Raw genomic sequence first — 22010 nt, forward strand, 5'->3', positions numbered from 1 at the left:
CACATGCGCTGTGCTGTGCACACGCTGCAGCTGGTAATAAGAGATAGTCTGCAAGAGGGACATGCTGGAACTCTGATTAGCAAAGTGAGGAAATTGGCTTTTGCTACCAGAGCCCCTAAAATTGATTCCATCTTGAAGAGACGTGCTGGAAAACAGGCAATTGTGGATCAAGCCACTCTGTGGGGCAGCACCAATTTAATAATTGAGCAATTGCTTGAGCTGAAACCCTTCCTTGTAAATTATGGCCAACTCTCAGGTAACACTACATGAAGGTCAATGGACACAGGTGGCTGAATTGAAGGAATTGCTTCATCACCCATTTACAGTGACTAAAAAGTTACAAGCAGAGGATTTAACTCCTGGCATTTTTATTAAGGAGTGGAAGAACTTGTTGTTTTGCCTGTCCCAAAGAGGAGGTTTAATCACAGATGGCATTGCTGCTTCAATGAAACGGAGAGAGACACTGCTATTAGAAAATAAAACTCCGGTTAGTATTACTTTCCCTCCTTTTACTCTCATGGAGATATACCTTCAAATACACTGCGCTATGCACTTTCCTTGACTGCAATGTTATTGCTGGTTACAATGATTGATTACAATGGTTATTGATTTTACATTCTAATATGAACTCATATGACATTTAGGTGATTATCACTACAAATATTTTTTGCACTGCACTTTATACTGCTCAAATTGTATATCATTTTACTGTTCATATTATGGCGTAAATTCTCCACTCTTTACATATGGTATACATTGATTACATTTATTAGTGCTGTATGTTCTGACCTGCTCCCATCGGTTTTATTATATGTTTTTTGTGGGGTTTTTCTTTTACCATGTCCTGCCATTCTCTATTTTTAAACAGTCCTGTCTGGGTTGGTGTCGCAACTTAATAAAATGAAGTTTGTTATATGGAATTGATATTTGTTATCTATTGATTTTTTTGTTCAAATAGCGGTCACGATCCATGTTTGGATCTACGGCAGATCTGGCCTCTCAGATTAAAACTTTTTTCCTTTCAGTCTATCAGGGGTTAATGCAGTGTTTCCCCGGTGGCTGCTGGTGTAATTGCATTGCTAGTTCTGCTGATATGGGTGGTGACCACTCCCAACTTCCTTTATAAAAGTCACCTGATGCATCAGCTGACTGTTGGTTATACAGGTCCTTCTGGAGACCAACCTAGCTGGAGAAGGAGCTTGCTGAGTGCTGTGGTTCTTCAGCTGAATACTAATATCTGGTGCCTTACTCTGCTGTGCACTGCATTGCAGCAGAGAAAGCGAAGTGTGGTGTTATTGTTTCTTTGTCCCTTTATTGTCTATAACTTCCCCTGTGTTGTATTAGTGCAGCAGTGGGACCAGCGCTCTCACCTGCCAGTTCCCTACTTAGGGATATGAGCAGGGAAAGTGAGGGACTAGGTATCCTGCTCGGCGATGGGTTGAAAGAACCCGTATAGGGATGCTAGTAAGAGCAGGGCACATCCTCAGGTGAGTGCAGGAGGTGTCCATTCCCCGTTCCCTAACGACAAGGCCCACCGTTGTTAAAGTGTCCCCTTGTGTGTTTCGCCTTTTTGTGACCGTCCCCTCGTCGGGTTGGGTCACGCTAGGACAGTCACTTCGTGACAATAGCTTTTCTTTTTCCGACAACCCCGTGATGTCATTGACCTACATTTCCTTCAGTCGCGGTGAGGCGCCCCCTGGTGGATGTCCTCATATGACCTGGAGCGTGGGAAAAAGTTCCCAGGCTGCAGTTCATGAGAACATCCAGCAGGGGCGCATCACCGCGACTGAATGTAAGTATAGATCACTGCTTTCCTTTCAGCACCCGGGGATTACAGGCACGAGCGAGTGGATTATCGCAGCTCTGCCTGTAATATTAGTTAACCCCTTCAGATGGATTACTTCGTGGGACGTGATCGGACATCAGAGAGGGTATGTATCTTGTGTGTTTATTGTTTTGCCAAGCGAGGGTCTGAAAATGGAATGAGAGAGCAATAAATTAGTACAACAACCGCTGTGTTTATTTCATTAAAATACTTTTAAATCGTGTGTGTGTGTTTTTTAACCCTTTCCAACAATTGGATTAATAATGGATAGGTGTCATAATTGACGCCTCTCCATTATAAATCTGGCTTAATGTCACCTTCCAATAGCAAGGTGGCATTAACCCTTCATTACCCCATATCCCACCGCTACAGGGAGTGGGAAGAGAGTGGCCAAGTGCCAGAATAGGCGCATCTTCCAGATGTGCCTTTTCTGGGGTGGCTGGGGGCAGATGTTTTTAGCCACGGGGGGGCCAATAACCATGGACCCTCTCCTGGCTATTAATATCTGCCCTCAGTCACTGGCTTTACCACTCTGGCAGAGAAAATTGCGCGGGAGCCCACGCCAATTTTTTCCGCCATTTAACCCTTTATTTCAGCAGCTACAGCGCTGAAATTTTGCACATACACACTACTATCATTAGTAGTGTGGAATATGCAAAAAAAAAGGGGATATGAGATGGTTTACTGTATGTAAACCATGTCTCATATCCTGTCGGGTTTGTGCAGGAGAAATGAAAAGCCGGCAATTGAATTACCGACTTTTCACTAACAGCGCTGCGTATTTCTCGCAAGTCACACTGCTGGTCCGTGTGGAATCCGTATTTTTCTCGCCCCCATAGACTTTCATTGGCGTATTATTTGCGCAATACGCTGACAAACGCAGCATGCTGCGATTTTGTACGGCCGTAGAACGCCGTATAATACTGAACCGTAATATACGGCTAATAGGAGCAGCCCCATTGAGAAGCATTGTGCCGTATGTAATGCGAGTTTTACGTACGTAGTTTTTGCGCTCTTACGTACGTAAAACACGCATGTGTGACCCCAGCCTAAAACTAAGCTCCCTTTCAGGGAGGGACTATGTATTTGGCCACGCCCTTGCCGAAATTTTAGACAAGGCTACGGAAAAAAAATAAATCTCTTCCAGAGCAGAAGAGCTCTAGGAAACTGTTTTTCATCTCTCCCATGACCAATCTTCCCAGAGAGAGTACAAGGGGAAAGGTAAGAGGACAGTGCAGCTACCCAAAAGGGGGTAAGGACAGAAATATCCTTGTCCCCCAACATCAGCAGACTCCTGATAAACAATGACTGCGCTCCTGTCAGGGGTCGACTCTCGGATTTTCTCGCCCAGTGGCAAAACATCTCCACAAACCTCCACAGTAGACCTGAGGGATGCCTATTATCATGTGCTTCGAGTGTTTTCCAAGATTATGGTGGAGGCGGTGACCTTTTATCCGACAACAAGGGATTTCCATCATCTCACGTTTAGACAACTTTCTCATTGTCGCTCCATCCATCCCTCGTCTGAACCGCGATGTGACGAAAGTCCTGGAAGTTTTGGAATCCCTGGGGTAGATCCCGGATTTGGAAAAATCGAATCTCCATCCTTCACCAAGGGAGAAATTCCTGGGAGTTCTACTGGACTCGGCGATAGGAACGTCCTTTTTTCCCAGAGAGTGTCAGCTCAACCTCATCCACAGGATCTCCAGATTCAGAGACCAGAAGACACCAACCTTAAAAGACTCAATGTCAATTCTGGGATCACTGACGTCGTGCATTCAAGCAGTCTCATGGGCTTAGGCCTATACAAGAGTCCTTCAGTCCCATGTCCTGCTGTACTCAAGAAAATGCCAAAATGCACTAAACCGTAAAATTCCCCTTCTCGGTCATGTGAAATCCTCTCTTATGGGGGCTATACCACCGAAATCTCCAGCGGGGAGTAAGCTGGGATCAACTTCCTCTGAGGATACTCACGTCAGACGCCAGTCAGAGAGGCTGGGGCACTGTGGTGGAAGTGTCTCACTTCCAGGGTTTATGGCCCCCACACATCAGGTCCAGCAGCTCGAAGATGAGAGAGCTGAAAGCGGTAGAGGAGGCGCTAAAAGCTGCATCTCTCCTCATCCAAGGATACCATGTACATGTCTTTTCAGACGATATGACCACAGTGGCCTATCTCCGGCACCAGGGAGGCACAAAATTCGCCAACCTGAAATAGACCTGTGCAAGGATTTTTTTTTCGGGGCAGAAAAACATCTGTTGTCCATAACAGCAGTACATCTGAAGGGATTGGACAATACTCAAGCAGATTTTCTCAACAGAAAGGATGTTCACCTGGGACAATGGTGCCTAATCCAGGAGGTAGTCTTGTCCCTGGCATCAAAATGGGGGAGTCCCGAGGTGGACCTGTTCGCCAATGGTCAAACAGAAGGGCAAGAACATACTTCTCCCTCAGGCCCAAGAACGGTGCACAGGGGATAGATGCCTTTTCACATCCTTGGAAATTGAACCTGGCATATGCCTTCCCACCAATTCCATTGCTAGCAAGGATGCTACAAAAAATCCGATCAGATCGAGTCACCACGATTCTGATTGTGTCCATGTGGCCAGCAAGAATCTGGTAAGGCGCATTGGTGGATATGGCTCAGAAAGGTCAACTTCCTCTGCCCCAGGAGGCCAATCTTCTTGAACAAGGTCCCCTATTACACCCGGGTTTACAGATTGAACCTTGCAGCCTGGTTACTGAAGCCAAAATTCTAAAAGCCAGGCGCCTTTCAGATGGGGTAATACAAACTCTCCAAAAGAGTAGGAAACCAGTAACCAGGGTTCCCTGAGGAAGAAGGACGCGATCCTTCGAAACGCGTTGGTTACGTTTTTTGGCTCCAGCGAGGATCCTTAGCCTGGTGACGTCACATGCTGCTAGCGGCCGCCCCTCCTCCCCGCTTCTTCTTTCCTAGCATCCAGCGGCGCCGCTAGCCGGGGCGTCTCTGGCTCTGCACGGCTCTGTGCACTCACTACATGCACCTTTTGAGGGAGAAATCAGTAGCGCACCACTTGCGCTTTGGATAAGGTCTTCAGGACCCTAAACCGGATCTATCTGTAACCAAGTAGGTTTACTATGACTTCTTCATAAGCCTATGTGATATTGATAGCAGCATTAAGGGCACAGCCACTATTTGCGGTTAATTGGGATAACCACCATACTAATCGATGGCAACACTTATTTGCATTCACAGTCAGTGACTCGGTATACTTTATTCACAATTGATTTTAACGCTATCTATGCAAGCACAGTAGCAGTTTTTAACATCAGCATCGTTTAAGAGAATTTCTAGGAAGTTATGACCTAGCAGCCTTTATTGGATTATATTATCACAAGGGCCAGGGACAATTAATATTAGGCCATTATTTTTAGCGCGGTACCATATTGTTCCTTTAAAGTTTGGAAACTGTTTTCATCCTGGTGTTTCCCGAACACACCTGACCCTTTCCATCCTAATATTACACAAATTTTAGGGTTTAGACTTGGGAGTCACGCCTAGTACACTAAAAGTACAGGTCTCGGCTCTTGGTTCCTTTTCGATCAGGATTCAGCTGCCCATTGCTGGATTAAACGCTTCATGACCTTTGCGGCTAGGATTCATCCTAGACTTCATAGCGAAGTTCCCCCTTGGGACTAGAATCTGGTTCTTAATAGTTTAACACAGGATCCGTTCGATCCTTTCTCATCTTTGGATATAAAAAAAACCTGACCCTTAAAACTGTTTCCAGAGGTTAGGATGTCGTGCTACCCTCATTCTGTCCAAATCCCTCCAATGCAAAGGAGGAAGCCTTCCGCACCCTGGATGTTCGCAGGGTGGTACTCTTTTACCTGCAGCAAACTGAAAGCTGGAGGATTGACCAGAACTTATTTATCCAGTTCTTAGGACGGAATAAGGGCAAAAAGGCAGGCTAAGAGAACGATTGCTAACTGTATCGAGCAAGCCATCTGCCAAGCATATACATCACAGAATTTTTCACCTCCTGTATCACTGAAAGCCCACTTAACTCGTTCTGTATCAACATCAGGGGCAGAAAGAGGGAACGCATCCTCCGAGTAGATATGCAGAGTCGACACCTGGTCGTCGGTCCATACATTCACCAGGCACTACAGACTATTTTTCAATTGGGTCTTATCATTTGGCAGACGAGTTCTGCAGGCTGTTGTCCCTCCCTAATAAATTAGTCGTTGGTATTACTCCGATACTGCTGTCATGGAAGGTGACTGGAGAAAATAGAATTAGTCTTACCGGTTATTCGTTTTCTAGGAACCTTCCACGACAGCACCAATTTCCTTCCCTATCTGATATTTTTATTGGATGATTCCTGCACTTGAGTGGTAACTATACATGCTGTGCCCAAAAAAACTACTGGTGGTAGCAGGAAGGGGAGGGTATTTAACCTCTTGTTTCCTGTCCCCCATTAGGGCGGGGAGACATCCTCCAATACTGCTGTCATGAAAGGTTCCTAGAAACCGAATTACTGGTAAGTCTAATTCTATTTTTGGCCCACTCCTCTTTGCAGATTTGTAGTAATTCAGCCACACTGGAGGGTTTCCAGCATCACCTGGCCTTAATGTAATGCCATAGCATCTTCATCGACTTAAGATCAGGACTTTGATTAGGCCACTCACGTCTTAATGTTGTTTTCCTTAAACCATTCAGAGGTGGATTTGCTCGTGTGTTTTGGATCATTGTCCATTATCATTCCTTTTTTGAAATGCTGTTACTTCTATTTCAGCTTTAATGGGACATAGACCTTCCAAAATGTCCAGCACTTGTTTCATCAGTCTACAGATTAATTTCCCAAAAGTCTTGAGGATCATCAAGATGTTTTTAGGCAAAACTGAGGCAAGCCTTTGTGTTCTTACTGCTCAGCAGTGGTTTTAGTCTTGCAACTCTGCCTTGCAGGCCATTTTTGCCCAGTCTAGTTTCTTATGGTGGAGTCTTGAACACTGACCTTAACTGAGGCAAGTGTGGTCTGCAGAGCTTTGGATGTTGTTATGGGTTTTTTTGTGACCTCTTGTATGAGCCATCGCTGCTCTCTTGAGGTAGTTTTGGTCAGCTGCCCACTCCTCCACTCACCACTGTTCCATGTTTTTGACATTTGTGGATAATGGCTCTCATTATGGTTTGCTGAAGTCTCAAAGGTTTAGAAATGGTTTTATAACATTTTTCAGCCTCAATTACCTTGTTTCTCATTTGATACAGGATTTCTTTGGATCGCAGCATGATATCTAGCTTATGAGGATCTTTTCAGCTACTTCACTTTGTCAGGCAGGTCCTATTTAAGTGATTTCTCGATTGAGAACAAGTGTGGCAGTAATCGGGCCCACGTATGGCTAGGGAATTTGAACCACTCTTCCCAAAGATGTGATGAACCACAGTTAACTTATGTTTTAAGGGCATAGGGGGCAATCACTCTTTCACACAAGGCCCTGTAGGTTTGGATTTCGTTTTCACTTGATAACAAAGACCTTTATTGAAAAACTACATTTTGTGTTTACTTGTGTTATCTTTCTCTAATATTTACATTTGTTTGATCTGAAACATTTACTTGTGACCAACATGCAAAAGACTAGAAATCCGGAAGGTGGTAAACACTTTTTTTCACATAACTGTGTGAATATTTATATATAATATATACATATATATTTTAGGTACTGGACAAAACCCTACTCGTCAAGCCAGTGTGGGTGCTGGAATTCCCTACTCTATTCCAGCGTGGAGTTGCCAAATGATCTGTGGGTCTGGCTTAAAGTCTGTTAGCCTTGGAGCTCAAGCTATAATAACTGGGGAATCTGGTATAGTGGTGGCCGGTGGTATGGAGAATATGAGTCAGGTAAGAATATGTATGGCGTGCAGAGAAAATGTTCACATTATTCTAGATATTTAAAAGTATAAGGATATTTTGACCATTTGTTGGTGTAATGTTTCAGCTTTATGCTTTTGTCCAAATATGGATGTATGAGCATGAAATGACTTTTGAATCGACATCCGTGTAGTCCTGATGTGGTCAAACAGACCTACATGAATTCAGAGTCTGTGGAGTAGTGACCAGTATATTACAACTGCAAGCTGCCATCAAAATCTGTTTTTCAACTGACTTCCAAATTGGTATAGGGGAAAAAGGCTTTCCTCATGATTGATATTTTCACTCATGTCACCCGGTCATTCATTAATTTAAAGCAATATTCCAGTTTTTGTTTTTTTTTTTATATTTTGTTGGCGTATGCGGGAATCTCACTGTGCGTGGGTGACATCAGAGTGCAGTCTGCTGTTTCACACGCACTCATAGACTTGTATAGGTGCATGCAATCTGATTCTCGTTCTCACAGAATGCTGCAATTGTTTTCACATGCTGAATCGGCATGAAACCATCTCAGATGTGAGCTGGCCTATAGGTTAACATTTGGACGAGTGCAAAGCAAAAATTGTATATCTGATTGCACTCATGTATTTACATATCAAGTGGGAGTGATCCCATATACTTATCAGCCGCTGTCATCAGCGCTGCTCCGGTCCCGCGGCGCCATTCTGTGACCCAACTTTTAACTGACTGGAAGTCAGATGTAAGGCCATGTGCACACGTTCAGTATTTTTTGCGTTTTTTTTTTGCGAAAAAAACGCTTACATATGCCTCCCATTATTTACAGTGTATTCCGCATTTCTTGTGCAAATGTTGCATTTTTTTCCGCGAAAAAATCGCATCGCGAAAAAAAAAAGCAACATGTTCATTAAATTTGCGGAATTGTGGGGATTCCGCACACCTAGGAATGCATTGATCTGCTTACTTCCCGCACGGGGCTGTGCCCACCATGCGGGAAGTAAGCGGATCATGTGCGGTTGGACCCAGGGTGGAGGAGAGGAGACTCTCCTCCACGGACTGGGCACCATATAATTGGTAAAAAAAAAATTAAAATAAAAAATAGTCATATACTCACCTTCGATGGCCCCCAGAGTCTTCCCGCCTCTCAGGTGCACGCTGTCGCTTCCGTTCCTATAGATGGTGTGTGTGTGTGTGTGTGTGTGTGTGTGTGTGTGTGTGTGTGTGAAGGAGCTGTGATGACGTCGCGGTCATATGACCGCGGTCACGTGACCGTGACGTCATTGAAGGTCCTGCACACACTATCTATAGGAACGGACCCGCTGAGGAGATCGGGTGTCTGCAGAGGGTGAGTATTACCATTTTTTTTTTTTTTTTTTATTATTTTTAACATGATATCTTTTTACTATTGATGCTGCATAAGCATCATCTATAGTAAAAAGTTGGTCACACTTGTCAAACACTATGTTTGACAAGTGTGACCAACCTGTCAGTCAGTTTTCCAAGCAATGCTACAGATTGCTTGGAAAACTTTAGCATTCTGCAAGCTAATTTCGCTTGCAAAATGCTAAAAAAAGGGAAAAAAACGCCAAAAAAAAATGCAGATTTCTTGCAGAAAATTTTGTTTTCTTCAGGAAATTTCTGCAAGAAATCCTGACGTGGGCACATACCCTAACAGTCACATGCTGTCAATGCAAGTCTGAGTGCCAGAATGAGTGTCTCGTAGACTCACATTGATTTATGACTTCTGGATCTCCGAGCAAACGCTGGGGTGACTTGGCAGGTCTCAAACTGCTGGAGACAGAGTGGAGCGGTGCTGATAAAAGATGAAGCGGGTATAAGGCTGGGGGCAGTGAGCATAACGTACATTAGTAGCACCACTCCAGCGCAGCAATAAAAAAGAACACTAGAGCGGTGCTTTAATTTTGTATTGTAACTGACATTTCATATACGTACATATTCATTTATGTATGTTATGTATTGTAAATGGCATTTGCATCTTTACCATATGTATAACACCCGAAAATATAGGGTGCTATAAAAGAAATTTAATAGTTCTAATGACATACTGTACATGCATGTAGATGCACTAGTACTACACTCATGGTGAAATATACCGTTATTATGACATCAAGGTTCACCAGTCTGTGGCAGGAACAGCGTCTGCTAGAAATGTCAGTTACTTTCCATGTGCATAGTAAGCCATTTTCTGTATAACTTCTGTGATTTCAGCAATTTAACTTTATTTTCAGGCCCCTCATATAGTGCACATGCGAGAAGGTGTGAAAGCCGGGGATGTGTCCTTACAGGATAGTATCCTTTGTGATGGCCTTAATGATGCATTTTACAAGTATCATATGGGAGTGACTGGTAAGATTTTTGTACTGTAAAATGTTGACATATTTTCCAACTAACACAGTCTGGTCTTTCATGGAGAGCTCGTGTACTCTGTACAGATATCCTCTGTGTCAAGTGAGTGCTGGTTTTCATTGAACAGATGATATATTCTTTGAAAATGCAGATCTATCTATCTATATATATATCTCTGTCGCAGTCTTAATGATGCCTTATTCATAGTCAATAATTTTTACAGTTATTAGATATGTTTGTTTTTTTGTTTGTTTTTAGCTGAAAATGTAGCCAAACAGTGGAAAATCTCCAGGGACGAGCAGGATCTGCTGGCAGTCCAATCACAGAGAAGGACTGAAACTGCACAGAAAGAGGGATATTTTGACAAGGAGATTGTACCTGTTGAAGTTCCTTCAAGAAAAGGTAAAAAGCAGCTGAATCGGTAGTGAGATAGCGCTGATCTACAGTGTTATAACATATCTATGTGATTCCATGTACTACTGTCCAACATGCACTGCATGGCCATAGCAATATTAATGTATTCCCATTTCTAATATTTTGAGAATGTATAGGTCCTGCATAACAAATGTATCTGTATTCTCTCCTCTCTCCTCTCTCTTTACAGGCCCTGTGATTGTCACAACTGATGAGTTTCCTCGACATGGAAGCAGTTTAGAGGGAATGACAAAATTAAAACCCTATTTTCTGAAGGATGGGACTGGTACTGTAACCCCAGCTAACGCCTCAGGTTAGTATTGTTGTCAATACCAGTACTTGTTTTACAAATGGGGGTCTATTTCCATGAGCATACTGTGATTTTGTGTTTCAGCATAGAAAGCTTGAAGCAAAAGTAGCCAAATAAAAGTAATATTTACACAATCATTGGGCACACATCTAGAACTGAGGTTGAGCACATCCATTGTTACAATTCTTGGTAACATGCCATATGTACTGTATATTAATAAGAAATGAATGTCACTATGATTTTTGGGCAACCTGAAAACAAATAAGTGGTCACATATGCAAAAATAGAAGTCCAATTACTGCAGCCTGGGAGAACATATACAGGGAGCAAAAAAATATAAAGTACTCTTCAGATAGATAATACATCAGGACCAATTATCCTACCCAAGCCTTGAGCAAAATAGTGCTGGTATCAGAGTTACAATCCTTCAAGGTGAGATGAAGGAAGGGGGGGGGGAAAAAAAAAACACGACGAGAATGAAATGTCACTACTGCGATGGGTGAGTGTCAATGGTTAGGAGTAGGGTTGAGCGAAACGGATCGTTCATTTTCAAAAGTCGCCGACTTTTGGCAAAGTCGGGTTTCGTGAAACCCGACCCGACTCCAGCGTGGGATCGGCCACGTGGTCGGCGATCTTGGCGCCAAAGTCGCGTTTCCCCGCCATTTTTTCAGCCAATTAAGGAGTGTGGGCAGCGTGATGACATAGGTTCCGGCCTGGTTTCTGCGGCGTCATAGAGCCATATTACCGTTTGGGCTGCAGTGATTTCCGCAAACACAACATATGCTTTGCACGGAGGGGAGAGAGGGAGAGAGAATGTAAAAAATAATCCACATTGACTTGCATTGGGTTTCGTGTTCCAGTCCGGAACCCGACTTTACAGTAGAATCGGCCGATTTCACGCGATCCGACTTTCGAGAAGGTCGGGTTTCACAAAACCCAACTCGATCCTAAAAAAGCAAAAGTCGCTCAACCCTAGTTAGGAGACAATTTGACCCAAAGACCCCAGACCGTTTGAAATTCTGCTGGGCATATCCTTTTCTGAAGGATAACTTTCTCTTATTAGTATTGTTAACCAGGGCCTTCCAACTGCTAATAGTGAGGCATCTGGCAGCCATCCAATGGAGAATATTGTTTTTCTGACTTAGAAAAAGGATGCTTTCACACTGTGTTGTGTTTCTCTGTTCGCTCTGTCATCACCATTAATCTTTTGGCCTGTAGGCGCATGCATCCGGACCCCATTTTGCCGGGGATTTAGGACTTATGCCCTGATGGGAACACAGAAGTCATATCAAAGAAATATTACCATTATGATGCAGTACAATATGTCACAAAAAAGTCTGATTCAGTGGGATCCATTGAAGCATTCCAGAATTATAACCACACAGTGACAGTGGTCAGAATTGTAAAATTTGACTTGTTCATGAAGGTCAAGATTGGCTTGGTCACTAAGGGGTTAAGGCCCTGGGCTCTAAGAATACCAATAAGATAGAGATGGTGGGTTTTATTGAACTATGCGATCAAGACATGTCTCAGCTTAAAGTAGCTCAACCTGTATGAGCGTGGGAGACCAAAGGTGTTCTGCAAATGAACAAAGTACATTATTATTGTACACGTTGCCCGAACTTCAAGGCAGGGGGACTAGTTATCTGAGAATTGAATAGGTACATTAAGGCAGACTTACCCAATTAACACGGCGGATATACCTGAACATTTATCAATTACTGCTATGGCATAGGGCAATGAATAATGTGGATCTCTCATAGATAAAACTAAATTTATTCTTCTGGCCAGTTCAGCTCCCCATATAGAAGGGTTACTACAGAGGTGAATAGCCATCGCCTCAATAACAATTGCAAAAAGGTCAGGTGATAGTGGGCACCCCTGTCTGGTCCCCCTATTTAATGGGACAGTGGCAGATGGAATATCGCTAACACAAACATTAGCTGACGGGGTAGAAAATTTGGGGTCAAAACCAAAAGATTTTAAGCAGGCTATGAAGTAGAGCCATTGCAGTGATTCAAAGGCCTTCCTTTTATCTAGTGAGGCCAAAGTCCACAAACTATCATCAGCCATGCCTAGCTGAACCAATGCCGATATTGGTCTAATATTAGTCGTAGTGGACTTCCTAGGCATAAAGGCCATGTGATCCAGATGGATAATGTAGAGGATTGCCCAAGATTTTGCTCCATATTTTGTAGTCTGCATTAACCAGGCAGATTGGTCTATATGAGGCGCAGTCTAATTCTTATCTGGCTTCAAAAGTGCAATATTAGATGCATCATAAAAGGAGTCAATGGGCCGTAAACTCATGGTGCAGTGTGGCAAGTAAAATCATGGATAAAATCTCATCTTTTATGATTTTTAATAGGAAGACCTTCAGGTCCAGATGATATGTTTGATGCTATGTCCGAGATGGAGAAGTGCAACTCCTCAGTAGTAAATGTAGCATCGAGCTGGGATAATGCAATGAATGTAATAGCAAGTACTCAGCACCTTATCTATGAAGTTGTCAGTAGTAGATTTGTACAGGGTAAAATAATGTTCTTAAAACCTGGAAGTGATTACTACCGCTTCCATAATTATCATACCGTTTATGCCTTGTATTTTAAGGACTAAGGGTACCTTCACACTGGTCGATTCTGCTACGATTACGACGCATTTGCGTCATATTCGACATCGCAGTACGAGCTCGCAGCCAGCGGTCACACTCTACGATGTTAACGCTTTTTCTGACGTAGTTGCGATGTGAACGTCACGCGTCGCAATCGTACGCTACCCTTCACACCGCCATAGTCCTACGACTCCGAGCGTGACGTATTACCAGCATGGGCGTGCTAAAACGTCACGCCCAATCAGGAGACAGGTATGCGGAAGCCCAACCCACGTAGTCGCATTACGAGCTCGTATGACCGCCGTCACATACTACGATTTCGACCGCCACAGCGGGACATTTACGACGAAAGAAAGTTCTGCTCTTTCTTTCACATCGTACGATGCTGGGCTGCGTCGCAAATCGTAACGCCATGTCACACTTTGCAACCTCGGAACGAGGACGGATAAACGTCACAAATCGAACGCTCGTTCATACTTTGATTGCACAGTGTGAAGGGGCCCTAAGTTAGTTATTCTGTGTCAAGAGATGACAATTCTGCTTACCCTGTTAAAAATGTTTTTAGCACAGAAAAGTTTCTTACTTTTTGTAGCTAATATTCAGTTCATGACTATATAACCTGAGCACTCAGCCTATTAGGGTCACAGACGTCCTCAATACCATATATTGCTGCTCAGCCTCCTTGACCCAAGACTCTAATGATGCCTCCTCTTGCACTGTTGCTCGCTTAATAAACGATACAGGATCTCAGGAATCCTGTTATGTACGCTTTAATCGTATCCCAGCAAAGTGAAGGATTTACGGTAGATCAGTATCCTTAAAGGGACTCTGTCACCTCAAATTGGCAGGATATTTAAATGACGTTTCACCTGTCCGATTGTCCGATGGGCGGCGTTTCATCTCCATTTCTCCACCCTGTCCGTCCCTGTTGTCCGCGATATGTTAGTGAATTAGAGTACTTGTCCTCCATAGGTGGCGCATGCGCAATGCAATATTCGGTCGCGCAGTATGCTTTGCACAACTGCGGGCAAAGCCAAAAAGCATAACTGCGCATGCGCCCGTGCACTATGTCCCTCAACACAGCGAAATACTTCCAGGACATAGTGCGCGGGCGCATTCACAATAATGCTTTTTGGCTTTGCCCACAGTTTGGCAAAGCATACTGCGCGTGCACGAACGAAGATTGCATTGCGCACGCGCCAACTATGAAGCACACTTACTCTAATTCACTAACATATTGCTGACAACAGGGACGGACGGGGTGGAGAAATGAAGATGAAACACCGCCCATCGGACAGGTAAAAAGTCATTTAAATATCCTGCCAATTTTGAGGTGACAGTCCCTTTAACTTCAAGGTAGAAGCTGAGCTGATACGGAATTCTATCATTACCATTCAAAAGTCAAAAGGGGTGAACTGTTCAGTGTGGCTTTATAGACAGATAACCAAATTGTAGCAGGATAACTGGGCTATGATCAGAAATCCTATGGGGACCATGTGAAACAAAGGAGACATAAATTAGGGGACCCAAATATATAATCTCTATCAATTCTTGATAAGGGATGTCTACTTAAAGAATATCAAATAATTTTTCTTAACATAGGATGGAGATGTCTACAGAGGTCCACCTAGCCCACACTCGCTATAATTGGCTATAGTGGGAAGGGGGTATCATCCGGTAAGACTGAATATAATCTGCCAATCGTTGGGTGCAAAGTCTGATTAAAACCTCCCATGCAGAAAACATATGAGGAGTGGTATTGTTGAGCAAAACAAATTGCTCCTTGGAGCGCACAGGTTCCCACATGTGGAGGATTATATATACCTCAAATCCTGAAGGACTTGTATTAATTTACTCATGGACAAATATAAAGTGTCCCTCGGTGTCTCGTCAAGTTTGTAAAGGGTCTAATCGAAAAGAATTAAGAGCGAGATGCCTCTCTAAAAGAAAGCAAATGAGTAACAGATCTACTGGGTCCAAGGTTTAGTCAGATATCCTGAATGTTCAATAGTAAGATTTGTTTCTTGGAGACAAATTTTCTTATCACCTGATCCAAGAAAACAACATTGACCTCTTACGGGGAGTACAGAGATCCTTCACAGTCCAAGACAGCCAGTTACTAGTGCAACTACTGAGATACCGTACATGATCACCTAGACAAAAATAGACATACACGAACAGCACCTAGTAATGCACGACATATGTGGAGTGATACTGTAGTAGACAAAAGAACAAGGTGTCAAGAATATAGACTAACCAGTTATCCTCAACCGAGGCATTCGATAGTCCCATTTAAAACAAGAATGCGAAGGAGAATCAACATGGGGAATACCTGGGTAACACAACAGCATGTCAAGTATTAAGAGTTCACAGGGGCTTCTAAAAGGATGCAGGAGCTAAAGAGAATGGAAAGAGGGGAGTCGGGGTTCAAGAAAAGTATGTGTATATCTCTCTATCTCTCTCACAAAAATAAAGGGAACACTAAAATTTCACATCCTAGATATCGCTGAATGAAATATTCCAGTTGTAAATCTTTATTCATTACATAGTAGAATGTGAGAACAATAAAACCTAAAAATGATCAACGTAAATCACAACTAATATCCCATGGAGGTCTGGAGTTGGAATGATGCTCAAACTCAAAGTGGAAAATGAAGTTACAGGCTGATCCACCTTCAGTGCAAATGCCTCAAGACAAGGAAATGATGCTCAGTAGTGTGTGTGGCCTCCACGTGCCTGTATGACCCCCCCTACAATACCTGGGCATGCTGATGAGGCTTCAGATGATCTCCTGAGGGATCTCCTCCCAGACCTGGACTAAAGCGTCCACCAACTCCTGGGCAGTCTGTGGTGACGTTGGTGGATGGTGCGAGACAAGTCCCAGATGTGTTCAATCGGATTCAGGTCTTGGGAACGGTCGGGCCAGTCCATAGCTTCAATGCCTTCATCTTGCAGGAACTGCTGACACACTCCAGCCACATGAGGTCTGGCATTGTCCTGCATTAGGAGGGACCCAGGGCCAAACACACCAGCATATGGTCTCACAAGGGGTCTGAGGATCTCATCTCTGTACCTAATGGCAGTCAGGCTACCTCTGGCGAGCACATGGAGGGCTTTGCGGCCCTCCAAAGCAGGGCTGTGGAGTCGGTAAGCCACAGTTGCGACTGCGACTCTGACTCCTGGATTTTATCAGGTTCTGACTCTGATTCCTTCATAAATGGCCAATTCGTAACAATAAATTTACAGTTGTAAAATATTAACATCGTGCTTATTTAGTTTCTCACCATCATATAAGTAATCAGACCACTTAGAGCAAAAACTATATTTATTAGAATACAATTAGAATATAGCAAATAACTTTTATAAACTTTTCTAAACTCTTGTAAGTAAATATGCAATAAACACTGTTATGCAGTTAATAAGAAGAAATCTATAAATTTGTCCTCAGAAAAAGTATTGCCTCTGTCAGATCCTCCTTCATGGATGCCCTCAAATCTGATCTAATTATTTTGAGAGCAGAGAACAACCTCTCTACACTAACTTGGGTTGGTGGCAAAGCAGTAACCACTCGGGCAACATCTCTGACAATGTCAGGATACAGAGGAATCGCTTGTTGCACTGTTCTTTTTGATGAACGGTCAAATTTCTCAAATTTCTTTTAGTGCACATGAGAAAATCTGCTGAAATGTACTGGCTGTGTTCTTTGATGGGGATGACTCTTCTTCTATGCGGGAACGCTTTGCACGGTCCTTGTGATCCAAATATTTTTCTAAATTAAATTCTTCATCAGTTGATGAGGGTGAAGATGTGGCAGGACGACCAAATTCTTCTTGTTCCTCCTGACTGTTCTGCAACCCTTTCATCCTTACTGCTATTTCAAACAGATCTTCTTTTCCTTTAGTTAGCTGTTGATCATCTAGAAGAATCCGATGCATTGGGTCTACATAAACAGCTGCCAAAAGAATGTTATTTTGTAATAGTAGCTCCTCTCTCCGTTTCATTGATGTAGCAATGCCACTTGCAATTAACCCTCTGCTTGTAATTTTTTAGTCACTGTAAATGGGTGCTCTAGCAATTTTTCCAGCTCAGTCACCTGATTCCACTGACTTTCATTTAGCGTCAGTTGAGGGTTAGCCATGTCTACAAGAAAGCTTTTCAGTTCAACCAAGCACTGAATCATTAAGTAAGTACTGCCCCCTCGTGTGGCTTGATCAATAATTGCCCCTTTTCCAGCACGTCTCTTCAAAATTGAGTCAACTTTAGGGGTTCTGGTAACAGTAGCCAATTTTCTCCCCTTGCCAATCAGTGCAGCAGCATGTCCTTCTTGCAGACTGTCTCTTATAGCCAGCTGTAGCGTATGCACAACACAGCGCATGTGATGAATGAAACAACGTATTGACAGTTTCAACAAGATCATCTAATCTATCATGTTGCTGTTCATCTGAAGCAACTTCAGTTTGCTCCTCAGTTACAATACTGTGTTCCTCTATTTCAAACATTTCTGTGTCTGTGGACCCAGATTGTTCTTCTAGCTGCTGGTCACCATCATTACTCTCATTCATTTGCTTAACCCCTTCATGACCTTGGGATTTTTAGTTTTTCCGCGTTCGTTTTTCACTCCCCTCCTTCCATAAAAAGCCATAACTTTTTTATTTTTTCGTCAATTTGGTTATGTGAGGGCTTATTTTTTGCATGACGAGTTGTACTTTTGAACGACATCATTGGTTTTACCATGTCGTGTACTAGAAAACGGGAAAAAAATTCCAAGTGCGGTGAAATTGCAAAAAAAGTGCAATCCCACACTTGTTTTTTGCTTGGCTTTTTTGCTAGGTTCACTAAATGCTAAAACTGACCTGCCATTATGATTCTCCAGGTCACTACGAGTTCATAGACACCTAACATGCCTAGGTTATTTTTTACCTAAGTGGTGAAAAAAAATTCCAAACTTTGCTATAAAAAAAAAAAAAAAAAATTGCGCCAATTTCCAATACTTGTAGCGTCTCCATTTTCATGATCTGGGGACGGTTGAGGGCTTATTTTTTGCGTGCCGAGCTGGCGTTTTTAATGGTTCCAATTCGGTGCAGATACGTTCTTTTGATCGCCCGTTATTGCATTTTAATGCAATGTCGCGGCGACTAAAAAAATGTAATTTTGGCGTTTCGATTTTTTTTTCTCATTACGCTGTTTAGCTATCAGGTTAATGCTTTTTTTTTATTGATAGATCGGGCGATTCTGAACGTGGCGATACCAAATATGTGTAGGTTTGATTTTTTTAATTGATTTATTTTGATTGGGGCGAAAGGGGGGTGATTTAAACTTTTATATTTTTTTTATTTTTTTCACATTTTTTTAAATTTTTTTTTACTTTTGCCATGCTTCAATAGCCTCCATGAGAGGCTAGAAGCACGCACAGCACGATCGCCTCTGCTACATAGCAGCGATCTGCTGTTCGCTGCTATGTAGCAGAAAATCAGGTGTGCTGTGAGCGCCGACCACAGGGTGGCGCTCACAGCTGCCGGGGATCAGTAACTATAGAGGTCTCAAGGACCTCTATGGTTACAATGGAGAAGCATCGCCGACCTCCGATCATGTGACGGGGGTCGGCGATGCGCTCATATCCGCCCGGCCGGATGCGGTAGTTAAATGCCGCTGTCTGCGTTTGACAGCGGCATTTAACTAGTTAATAGCGGCGGGTGAATCGCGATTTCACCCGCCGCTATTGCGGGCACATGTCAGCTGTTCAAAACAGCTGACATGTCCCGGCTTTGATGCGAGCTCACCGCGGAGCCCTGCATCAAAGCAGGGGAGCTGACCTCGGACGTACTATCCCGTCCGAGGTCAGTAAGGGGTTAATAGTACTTATCATATTTGAAGCATTGTCAGTTATGACAGAAAGAACTTGCTCTTTTTTAAGTTCATAGTCTTGCAGAACCTTTTCCACCAAGACCTGGAGAAACTCACTGGTGTGATTAGCTTTGGTGTCTTTTACTGCCAATGTCTTTGTAACAATTTCACTTTTGTCACAAATCGGACATTGATGGCAAAATAGTTCTGTGACGTGTGCAGGCATCCATTTTAAAGGGAACCTGTCACCTGAATTTGGCGGGACCGGTTTTGGGTCATATGGGCGGGGTTTTCGGGTGTTTGATTCACCCTTTCCTTACCCGCTGGCTGCATGCTGGCCATAATATTGGATTGAAGTTCATTCTCTGCCTTCCAATATTGCCTTGCGCAGACGTGTACTCCGGAGGACAGAGAATGAACTTCAATCCAATATTGCGGCCAACATACAGCCAGCGGGTAAGGAAAGGTGAATCAAACACCCGAAAACCCCGCCCATATGACCCAAAACCGGTCCCGCCAAATTCAGGTGACAGGTTCCCTTTAAGAAGCAGAAAGCGTCCCTTGAGAGTTTTAAGTTCTTCCTTTAGTAATCGAAGAAGCTTTTAAACAAATTTTCTAATACTCTCTCTCTCCAGAGAAACACCAAGCTTGCGGGCCATTTCCCAATAAAGACACATAAAAGCTGGTCGTGAAAATAATGAAATAGGCACACTATCCTTTACAACAAGCTCTATGATCTGTTTTTTAAATGTATCTACTGTCATTGTCACAGTAACTTTGTCACTGACAAAATATCTTGCAACTGATGGCTGCAAAGTTCTCTGCTCCTTTGTTTGGCTGGAAGAGCTGGGCACTGGTTCATTGGTTTGGATGCAGTCTCTCATCCATTGCTTTCAGTACTTCTGGATGAAAGCGCTGTAAATGTCTCTTTAGATTAGAAGCTCTGGTAGGAGCATTTTTATCTTTCCTGGATATGCACTGATCTTGGCTTCACAGCATTTGTTTTCGTCTGGATCATTTGTCATACACCGACAGACATAATGTTTTCTATCTTGAGTGACGGTGAAATGTTCAAATACAGCTGATTTTAATGTGACGCTTCTTTGAAATTCTCAGGTTTTTAATTCTGCATTCACAATCCAAATGACAATTGTTTTTCCTAAAAACAATTGTACAAAATTATTGCCAGGTCGTACAACTGATATAGTGGTCAGTAATACTGTTATTCCTCATGTACTCACAGTTAACTGATGCAAAGTTTGTTGAAAGGATAATACTTCTTACAGTCTTCCTCTTCTGAGTAGCAGCTGTGAGATGCTTGGAAGACGCACACCTAGTAAACATCTAGTCTAGAGGAGGAGCTTTACTACTAAGAATTTGCAACACATTTTCACTTTCAGTTTCATACATTGTAAGTAGGGGGGTTGGGGCAGCATGAGGTTAACCAAGTATAAGATTAGATAAGGGCAGTGGAGAACAGTGACACACAAGAAGTAAGAAATGTCTCTATCTCCAGCAGAACTGCTTATCACTGTTGTTCATAGTTTGATAGTACATATATATTTGAGTAACATTTATAAAATTCATATGAAAGTTCAATTATGAAATATGAATACATTTTTTTTAAAGTCTGAGTTGGTACATTTCTACCGACTCCACGACTCCGACTCCACAGCCCTGCTCCAAAGAAATACCACCCTATACAGTTACTGACCCACTGCCAAACCGGTCATGCTGAATCATGTTGCAGGCAGCAGATCGCTCTCCACAGTGTCTCCAGACTGTCACATGTGCTCAGTATGAATTTGCTTTCATCTGTGAAGAGCACAGGGCGCCAGTGGCGAAATTGCCAATCCTGGTGTTCTGTGGCAAATGCCAATCGTCCTGCACGGTGTTGGGCTGTGAGCAAAACCCCCATCTGTGGACGTCGGGCACTCAGACCATCCTCATGGAGTCGGTTTCTAACCGTTTGTGCAGACGCATGTACATTTGTGGCCTGCTGGAGGTCATTTTGCAGGGCTCTGGCAGTTCTCCTCCTGTTATGCTCCTCCTACGCTGACAGACACGGCAAACCTTCTTGCCACAGCTCGCATTCATGTACCATCCTGGATGAGCTGCACTATCTGAGCCACTTGTGTGGGTTGTAGAGTCCGTCTCATGCTACCACAAGTGTGAAAGCACAAACAACATTCAAAAGTGACCAAAACATCAGCCAGAAAGCATTGGCATTGAGATGTGGTCTGTGATCCCCACCTGCAGAACCACTCCTTTATTGAGTCTTGAAAATTGCCAATAATTTCCATCTGTTGTCTATTGCATTTGCACAACAGCATGTGAGATTGTGAAACAGTGTTGCTTCCTAAGTGGGCAGTGTGATTTCACAGAAGTTTGATTTACATGGAGTTATATTCTGTTGTTTAAGTGTTCCCCTAATTTAATATATAATTTTTTATTTTACAGACCAAAAGTTTGGACACACCTCATTTTTAAAGATTTTTCTGTATTTTCATGAGTATGACAATTGTAAATTCACACTGAAGGCATCGAGACTATGAATCAACACATGTGGAATTATATACTTAATTTCAGTTGTTTCACACTTTTTTGTTATGTCTTATTTTACCCTTCGCCACAACAGCACCCCACATGAGAGAGAGGGATCCGCCCATAGGAGCAGGAAACCTACAGAATAAAAGGAGGCGGTCCCCTCTCCTCCTCAGTTTAGGTTTCCTGTTTCTATGGGAACCCCGAAGTACCTGCAGTCCAAAAAGGAT

General features: G+C 43.1%; 2 protein-coding genes across 2 annotated transcripts in view; one reads left to right on the forward strand and one right to left on the reverse strand.

Moving 5' to 3' along the window:
• The window catches only part of BUB1 (BUB1 mitotic checkpoint serine/threonine kinase), a 365871-nt gene that overhangs the window by 32076 nt on the left and 311785 nt on the right, over positions 1 to 22010 (reverse strand). The window lies entirely within an intron of this gene.
• LOC143804734 (acetyl-CoA acetyltransferase, cytosolic-like) overlaps positions 7522 to 22010 on the forward strand; it is a 36374-nt gene continuing 21885 nt past the window's right edge. Inside the window, exons 1-4 of the mRNA XM_077283126.1 lie at positions 7522 to 7702; positions 9940 to 10057; positions 10316 to 10459; positions 10662 to 10784. Of these exons, the coding sequence (XP_077139241.1) occupies positions 7598 to 7702; positions 9940 to 10057; positions 10316 to 10459; positions 10662 to 10784 (490 nt within the window). The 5' untranslated portion in view covers positions 7522 to 7597. The remainder of the gene's footprint in view (positions 7703 to 9939; positions 10058 to 10315; positions 10460 to 10661; positions 10785 to 22010) is intronic.

This window comes from Ranitomeya variabilis, chromosome 2 (assembly GCF_051348905.1).
Source record: "Ranitomeya variabilis isolate aRanVar5 chromosome 2, aRanVar5.hap1, whole genome shotgun sequence".
NCBI classification, from domain to species: Eukaryota; Metazoa; Chordata; class Amphibia; order Anura; family Dendrobatidae; genus Ranitomeya; species Ranitomeya variabilis.